This window comes from Haematobia irritans, chromosome 4, assembly GCF_050003625.1.
Source record: "Haematobia irritans isolate KBUSLIRL chromosome 4, ASM5000362v1, whole genome shotgun sequence".
NCBI lineage: Eukaryota > Metazoa > Arthropoda > Insecta > Diptera > Muscidae > Haematobia > Haematobia irritans.
In genome coordinates, this window is record NC_134400.1 from 151,623,219 (window position 1) to 151,632,840 (window position 9,622).

The 9,622-nt window shown below is 30.0% G+C and overlaps 1 protein-coding gene across 1 annotated transcript; it reads right to left on the reverse strand.

The window, feature by feature from the left end:
* Window positions 1-502: 502 nt before the first annotated feature.
* Window positions 503-9,284, reverse strand: LOC142236074 (waprin-Thr1-like). Its single transcript, XM_075307330.1, has 4 exons — window positions 9,092-9,284; window positions 8,937-9,002; window positions 894-1,067; window positions 503-821 (listed from the first exon to the last, which is right to left on the reverse strand). The coding sequence occupies exons 1-4, from the start codon at window positions 9,093-9,095 to the stop codon at window positions 718-720; spliced, it is 348 nt and encodes a 115-aa protein (XP_075163445.1). The 5' UTR covers window positions 9,096-9,284; the 3' UTR covers window positions 503-717.
* Between the last annotated feature and the right edge of the window lie 338 nt (window positions 9,285-9,622).

Below are 9,622 nucleotides of genomic sequence, written 5' to 3' on the forward strand. Positions count from 1 at the left end.
ATTTGGGACAAACCTTTATATATAGCCCCCAACACATTTGACGGATGTGATATGGTATCGAAAATTTAGATCTACAAAGTGGTGCAGGGTATAATATAGTCGGCCCCGCCCGACTTTAGACTTTTCTTACTTGTTTTAGTTTGTCTTTGTGAAAATGTTTTTACATCCTGGAAAAGAATAAACGTTTATCACAAAAAGTATATACTTTTCTTCCAAATACACTTCCTTACAGCGAAAAGCAAATGAGAAACGAACTTTGTTTGTCTAAAATTTCGTTTGGGAGGAAATAATTATTTTTTGCGTGAATGTACTTGTTTTATGACCATAAAAATAATTTAGCTTTTACATCAGTTCAACGATGAATCTCTTGCTGTAAGAAGTTCAATGATTTCTAAAATTAAAAATATCTAACGGCCAATGTAGTTAACGAATGCATAAAGAAGGAGACAAGAAGTCGCTTTCTTAGAATATATATATTATTTCCATATATAAAAATGCTTGCTTAATGATTAATGCAGATTTCATTTCTTTATTGATTCTAAAAATATGGGGAAATAAACGATATAAAAAAAAAAACTTTATAAAAATATGGCTTGGTTTTTTTCCAAGTATTTATGTGCCCTTAAATATATGTATATTCTAAACATTATATATTTTATAATTTTTAGCATTCCGACTTGTTCCGTTATTTACTATTATTATTATTCGAAATTGATCTCAGGCTCTTACACATCTCTCCTTCTTGGTAATGCGGTGAACTTCACATTTCTCAAATGCAGTACATTTTACATTGCCACAATACACTGATCCTTTATTAGGGCCTATGAAAAATAAAATACAAATTTTAGTAAAATATATTATTTGTGTTTTTTTTCTTTATTTTATATACAAACCATATTTGTCGGGTCGAGTGTTACTTGAATCACCAAATTTCGTAAGCATATGACGGGGAACACAAGATTTTTGATTGCAATTATCCGAACAACATTTTCCACCAAATTGAGCACAATCACTGTCCTTATAGCAACGTGGTGAACATGTGTAGATTTTCGATGGGGTGGGACATTCTGAAATAAATGGAATCAATTGTAATTGCTTCAATAATTGGTTAATTTCGCGACAAAGTAGACAAAAACAAGCATAGACAATTAGGATCCATTTAAAACAAGTAGGGAAAGTCTAAAGTCGGGCGGGTCCGACTATATTATACCCTGCACCACTTTGTAGATCTAAATTTTCGATACCATATCACATCCGTCAAATGTGTTGGGTGCTATATATAAAGGTTTGTCCCAAATACATACATTTAAATATCACTCGATCTGGACAGAATTTGATAGACTTCTACAAAATCTATAGAGTCAGAATTTAAGTCGGCTAATGCACTAGGATGGAACATAATGTTAGTAAAAAACTATGGGAAACATTTAAATCTGAAGCAATTTTAAGGAAACTTCGCAAAAGTTTATTTATGATTTATCGCTCGATATATATGTATTAGAAGTTTAGGAAAATAAGAGTCATTTTTACAACTTTTCGACTAAACAGTGGCGACTTTACAAGGAAAATTTTACCAACATTGACCATTTTTGTCGAAATCAGAAAAACATATATATGGGAGCCTTCTGGGTGTTGCAAACATATTCACATGTTCCACAGTGTGGCGCAGGGTATAACAAATGCCCTATACTGAAAAAAATCTTGCTCTAATATGAAAGATTATGCATCGTAAATTTAGGACACAATATTTCCACAACTGAACCTTGGTATTAGAGATAAAAAACCATGCCAAAACCATGTAAATATATTCAAATTAAAGTTTTTTTTTTTGAAATTAAAAAAATATTGTTATACGTTAATAAGGTATTACTATATCGCAAAGAGAGAATGCAATTTCGATGCGATCTGTATCCTAATTTTAATTTTTTAGAAAAAGGTTTTTATCTTATAGAATATGCTATTGAAAATTTTGTCAAAATTTTATTTCTATAGGAAATTTTGTCAAGATTGTATTTCAATAGAAAATTTTGTCAAAATGTTATTCCTATACAAATTTTTGTCAAAATTTTATTTCTATAGAAATTTTTGTCAAAATTTTATTTCTATGGAAAATTTTGTCAAAATTTTATTTCTATTGAAAATTTTGTCAAAATTTTATTGCTATACAAATTTTTGTCAAAATTTTATTTTTATAGAAATTTTTGTCAAAATTTTATTTCTATAGAAAATTTTGTCAAGATTGCATTTCAATAGAAAATTTTGTCAAATTTTTTTTCTATAGAAAATTTTGTCAACATTTTATTTTTATAGAAATTTTTGTTTCTATAGAAAACTTTGTAAAAATGTTATTTCTATACACACAATTTTTTTTGTTTTTGATTCAATCACGAAATTAATTGATCCAATTAATTTTTTAATTGAAATGTCTTCAATCACAAAAATGATTGTATCAACCACAGTTTTAATTTGGCATAGAAACAATTCTTGATCAACAAATTAATTGATTTCGTTAGCAAGTTTCAATTACTTTTTTAATTGATACAATTAAAAATTTAATTGATGTTGATTGCAAACCTCAATTAATTTTTTTATTAAAAAAGTAACTATTTTCAATTACTTTCTGAATTGGCTTAGAGTTTTTCTTTCGATTAACAATTGATTGTTTGAAATACATTTTTAAATAAAAATTTAAAAAATGTTCATCACTTTTTTTACTGACTTAGTCTTCCGAATTTGATTAAAAAGTTAATTGTATCGATTAATTTTTTAATTAAAAAAATTAAAAATTTTCGATCATTGACTTAATTAGCTTAATGTTTCTATCTTGATTAAAAAGTTACTTGTATCAATTAATTTATTAATTTGGATAAATTTTCAACCACAATTAACTTTTTAATTGGAAATATTTTGGTGATATTTATTTCTGTGTAGATTTAAAGACAAAATCTTTAAAATAACAGAGATATTGAATCTTGGGATAAACGATAAAAGATAATGTTGCATTTTTGATTTAAAGTGTTTTTTATACCCTCCACCATAGGATCACATCGAAATATTGGTTTCAGATTATATAAAGTATTTATATTCAGGGTCAGGTTGAAATCTCGCCAACATCGAAACGAAAAAAGCTATCGACTAGTAAGTTGCATATGATTGCAAATAGGTATAAACCGACCTCTAGATTTGACTTGCGAAACCTCTTGTAGGATCAAATTTCGTACGAACCGGTTGAAACAACAATACGCAAATTGGTCTATATCGGTACATAATTATATGTATTTAGTTATATATTCAGCTATGGTAAGCGACTTCGAAGGTAAATTCATGAATACAATAATTTTATATTTATAAAATAATTACGGACCAGAAAAAAATAATTACGCATATAAAAAACTGGTTTAAAATGATCAAAACAAAATCAAGTTCTTTAGAGTATAAAAACGTGACTATCTAGACACCATATAAATTTGGAGATGCAAATGCAATCCGATCCGTCTGCTTTCTACTAATCATGCACAAAATGGACGATATCGGTTCATAATTATATAGCAACCATATAAACTGACTTCCGAAAACTTATGAGGAACAAATTTCATCCGATCCGGTTGAAATTTTGCTCTCTAATTTTCGTGCGAAAATTAATTCATAAATTTTTTTTGACTCCTCTATATAAACCGAAACTAACAAACGTTTCTCTCCATGTACTTTATGGAATCTAACATGTATTGTATTGTAAATATAATGATTATATTATCGGTCCACTCTATATGTGGTGTAGGGAATAAAAGTAAAACAAACAAAATTTTGTGTAAAATTCTAGTGAATGCATTTACTGCATATTTTGAGACAAGCATTTGGGAAACTTAGTACATGATTAAACTACGCTCATTCCATATGGCGGTGTATCATCTCGTTAAGATTGACACGTTTATAATTATTTTTCATATATATTTTGTTGACTAAATTATTTTTATTTTAGGACAGTTGCTTACAGCTTTCCAAAAAAAAAAAAAACAAGTATATACCGCCGTAAGTTCGGTCAGGCCGAAGCTTATGTAGCCTCCACCATGGATTGCATAGAAATTTCTACTGAAGACTGTCATCCACAATCGAATTACTTGGGTTGCGGTAACTTTTGCCGATGACAAGGTATCTTAAAACTTCCTAATACCGTAATATATACCACGTAGTCCATACGTGGTATATATTAAACATAAACTGGCCCATTAAATACGTCTATAATTAAGTTTGACAAAATTTTCTATAGTAATAAAATTTTAACAAAATAAAATTTTGACAACATTTTCTATAGAAGTAACATTTTGACAAAATTTTCTATAGAAATAAAATTTTTAAAAATTTTTGAAAAGATTTAACATTTTGACAACATTTTCTATAGAAATAAAATTTTGCCAAAATTTTCTATAGAAATAAAATTTTGACAAAATTTTCTATAGAAATAAAATTTTGACAAAATTTTCTATAGAAATTAAATTTTGACAAAATGTTCTATAGAAATAAAAATTTGCAAGATTATTTTTGCTCGAGTGGCAAGCATGATTATGAACCGATATGGACCAATTTTTGTGTGATTGGGGATCGGCTAAATATATCTATAGACCGATATGGACCAATTTTGGCATGGTTATTAGCGGCCATATATTAACACCACGTTGCAAATTTCAACCGGATCGGATGAATTTTGCTCGTCCAAGTGGCTCCGGAGTTTAAATCTGGGGATCAGTTTATATAGGGGCTATATATAATTATGGGCCGATATGGAACAATTTTTGCATGGTTGTTAGAGACCATATACTAACACCACGTACCAAATTTCAACCGGATCGGATGAATTTTGCCTCTCTGAGAGGCTCCGGAGTTCAAATCTGGGAATCGGTTTATATAGGGGCTATATATAATTATAGACCGATATGGACCAATTTTTGCATGGTTGTTAGAGACCATATACTAATACCATGTACCAAATTTCAGCCGTATCGGATGAAATTTGCTTCTCTTTGAGGCTCCGCAAGCCAAATCTGGGGATCGGTTTATATGGGGGCTATATATAATTATGGACCGATGTAGACCAATTTTTGCATGGTTGTTAGAGACAATATACTAACACCATGTACCAAATTTCAGCCGGATCGGATGAAATTTGCTTCTCTTAGAGCAATCGCAAGCCAAATTTGGGGGTCCGTTTATATGGGGGCTATACGTAAAAATGGACCGATATGGACCGCTTTTTGCATGGTTGTTAGAGACAATATACTAACACCATGTACCGAATTTCAGCCGGATCGGATGAAATTTGCTTCTCTTAGAGCAATCGCAAGCCAAATTTGGGGGTCCGTTTAAATGGGACTATACGTAAAAGTGGGCCGATATGGACCAATTTTTGCATGGTTGTTAGAGACCATATACTAACACCACGTACCAAATTTCAGCCGGATCGGATGAAATATGCTTCTCTTTGACGCTCCGCAAGCCAAATCTGGGGATTTAGAGACCCTATAATAACACCAGGCAACAAATTTCAACCGGATCGGATGAAATTTACTTCTCTTAGAGGCTCCGAAGGTCAAATCTGGGGATCGGTTTATATAAGGGCTATATATAATTATGGACCGATATGGACCACTTCTGACGTGGTTGTTAGAGACCCTATACTAACACCACGTACAAAATTTCAACGGGATAGGATGAAGTTTGCTTCTCTCATGTATGGGGGGGTATACGTAAAAGTGAATACCATCCGACCTACATCAATAACAACTACTCGTGCCAAGTTTCAAGTCGATAGCTTGTTTCGTTCGTAAGTTAGCGTGATGTTAACAGACGGGCATGCTTAGATCGACTCAGAATTTTACCGCGACCCAAAATATATATACACTGAAAAAAAGCATGCCCGGTTCCAAAGATTTGGTCTTGACTTTAACAAATTTGGTATTGATTCCGAGCCAAAGAAGCGGAGAATACAAGAAAGGATAATTTTAAGACACAATTTTCTTTTAAATTTGGGTTTTGTGAACTTGCTACTAAGAAGCAAATTTTTCGTTTTTTCATCTTTTTTTTTTTGTCTTCATAAGCCATCAATGTCCCTTAAAAACGAGTTAACGACAACTTTATTTTACAAATTCAGACTATACTTCCAGTAGAATTTGTGCTATGTTTCAAGTAAAAAACGTCTTTAAAATAAATTGTTTAAAAACATGTCCTGCATTTGAAAGATTTTTTGCTTTGTAGTGAAGATGCAAAAAGACAACAAATTTAAAGACAATTTCATTAATTTTAAAGAATTTTTCTAAATTATTAAAGTCAAGTTGACCTTAGCCCAAACATTTTTTTTCATGTTATGATACCCATTTTTAAGCCAAATCACTTAATTATAATGACAATACGACTTCATTGAAAAGTTTATCGACTTTTGGACAAGGAAAAAACTTTATATTAGAGAAATGCGTCTTCTATGCTAAGCAAAATTTGCATTCGTATTTTAAAGAAACGAAATCTTTGATCTCACGACAATATTTTTTTCAGTATACTTTATGGGTTCTTGGAGCAATATTTCAATGTGCTACAAATGGAATGACAAAGTTAATATACCCTCCATCCTATGATGGAGGGTATAAAAATGATGGAATTTACTTGCGAAAGAGGTCAGCTCGAGAATTTAAACTTTCGAATGGCCAGAAGAACTCAAGCGCCCTCAATGGTACACAGATAAAAAAAAGTTTGAGAACCAATAACTTTTGTTGGAAAACAAATAACAAAATTTGTTAATTTTCCTGCAACAAACTAATTTGTACTTTTAATAACCATTATTACAAAAAAGTTGTTAGCAATCGTTACCATCAGAAGGCAACAAATAATCTGTGTTCTCAATAACATAATTTGTAAGTAATTTGTTGAGTACAAAATATTTGTTGTTGAACGTTAGTTTAATCCTCAACAAATATTTTTGAATTTGGACGAAAAAATTTGTATGTGGTTTGTTGGAGTCTATCAATGACCTGTAACTAATTTATTGGTGTATTGACAAAAAATTAAATTGAAATTAAAATTGACCGAATTATGCTATGAATTGTACCAAAATTGCCGGAACAATTTTGGATATATTTTGTTAAGTACACACTGAGAAGAAATGTGCCCAAAATGTTATTTTTGGATGGGGAACTTGTAACATTTTTATGTCGAAAATCCTATACTCACTTTTGTAAATGTATGACGATTTTAAATTTGAGTATTAGTCCAGGGTCTAGCAAACATTTTGACAACTTCTTGCCCAGTGCTAAACATTCTAGTTAATTAGAATTGTAATAACTCTAATTCCGATATTAATATGGGTTTTCCAATGATCTCATACAACAAACACATTTAAGAAACTATCAAACTGAAAAATATAAATTTTTCACAGATATTTATAAATGCTTTTCTGTATTCTCTGATGAGTGAGCTCTTTGTTTGCTATCATACACGTGCATGTGCTCATACTCATTTTGTTCTAACGGTATTCTTCGCATACTTCTTTTAGCTTTCGTACATATTCTCAGCGATGTGCGCGTAACCAGTCTTGTATTTTTGATTTCATATCGAAAGCAGTCAACTATTTTCGCAACAAAATAATTTGTTGAAAATTCACAATATTTCTATTATTTCCTCTGTCAAGCATCTACAAACACATTTCAACAACAAATGCCTCATATTCAATAGACAAATTTGTTGAGCATCAGCAGATTTTACATACAAATAAAGTTGTTAATATTTATTTGCAGTTATTTTTTTGTGTGTAATTTCCTCGCTTCATTTCTACTTCACAATGGCCACCAAAATATCCGGATTTCACACTGAAAAAAATATTGTCGTGAGGTCAAAGATTTCATGTCTTTAAAATACGAATGCAAATTTTGCTTAGCATAGAAGACGCATTTCTCTAGATAAAGTTTTTTTCCTTGACCAAAGGTCGATAAACTTTTCAATGAAGTCGTATTGTCCTTATAATTAAGTGATTTGATTTAAAAATGGATATCATAACATGAAAGAAAAAATGTTTGGGCTAAGGTCAACTTGACTTTAATAATTTAGAAAAATTCTTTAAATTTAATGAAATTGTCTTTAAATTTGTTGTCTTTTTGCATCTTGACTACAAAGCAAAAAATCGTTCAAATATAGGACATGTTTTTCAACACTTTATTTTAAAGACTTTTTTACTTGAAACACAGCATAATTTGTACTAGAAGTCGAGTCTTAGTTTGGAAAATAAAGTCGTCGTTAACTTGTTTTTAAAGGACTTTGATAGCATATGAAGAAAAAAAAGCTGAAAAAGCGAAAAATTAAAATTTGCTTCCCAGAAGCAAATACACAAAACCCGATTTTAAAAAAGAATTGTGTCTTAAAAGTATCCTTACTTGTATTCTCCGCTTCTTTGACTCGGAATCAATACCAAATTTTTTAAAGTAAAGACAAAATCTTTGGAACCGGGTATGCTTTTTTTCAGTGAAATCATTTGGACTTTTACACCTGGAACATTTAGAAGAATAAAGTTGCCACTGAAAAGACCAAAGTGTCGATCAACTCCAGAGAGCGCATCGCCGGCAATGTGCGAAAGTACAGCAGAGTTACTTTCGTGCAGCGCGTAAAGGTTTTGTGATGCCAAATGTATACCCAGAAAAAAATGCACCCACCATGGAAGAAAATTTAGGTTCATTTTAGAAAATGTTAACCAATTTTTTTTTTAATAATTGCAACATGATAAAAAATATTAAAAATAACAAACTTTTTCTATTGTTTAAGAAATTTCAAAATTTTCTAAAATTAATTAAACATTTTCTTCCTAGTGGGTTCACTGTTTCTTCAGTGTAGATTGCAAAATAATAAATTTAATCTAAGTGAAATAAATTTCAATATTTACTATATAAAAAACAGTATCATACCATTTGCTATTACAAAAACGACTGCAGCCATTACCACAATTGAAATTACGAAACAATTATAATTCACTGCAAATTTAGAATAACATAATATCAATATTTCTGTAGTAATTATAGATATGAAGAATACAGAAAAGTATTAATTTCATTAATTATACCCATTTTTTGTTTATTTATTTATGAACGCTGAATCTTTAGATTAATTGTTTTTTTTTTCAATTTTTTTTTTATTTTTTTGCAAATGAGTTTTCAAAACGTTTTGTATATTTAATTGATTGCTTTAAATGATCACAAGCGCAACACCATCAACTGACAGACGTTCGTTGTATTTGCACGACAGTTTTGTATGAACTGAAGAACTGTTTTTATTCTATGAAGATATTAGCCTCGGTCTCTGTAAGTATGCTGACTTTCATTTCCCCTACCTTACGAGGTTGAGTCATCATAGTTGAGTTGAATTAAATGCGCACTATGGTTGATATTAAATTAAAACAGAAAAGAAAGCAACATTAACTAATGATTGTTTTCCACTACTTGAGATTGTCCGATTTTATTTTAAAAATAAATACACTGAAAAAAAATAATATAGAGATAATAAAAAAATCTTTGTAACATACATTAATGGAAATAAAAATTATATATAGTAACTATATCTGAATTTGAAACAACAAAGGTAAAATTATGCACAT

Coding starts and splice junctions, on each gene's coding strand:
- LOC142236074 (XM_075307330.1), bottom strand. Junction 1,068..8,936: donor CGTTTTTGTAATAGCAAATG/GTATGATACTGT, acceptor CATTTATTTCAG/AATGTCCCACCCCATCGAAA. Junction 822..893: donor CACTCGACCCGACAAATATG/GTTTGTATATAA, acceptor TATTTTTCATAG/GCCCTAATAAAGGATCAGTG.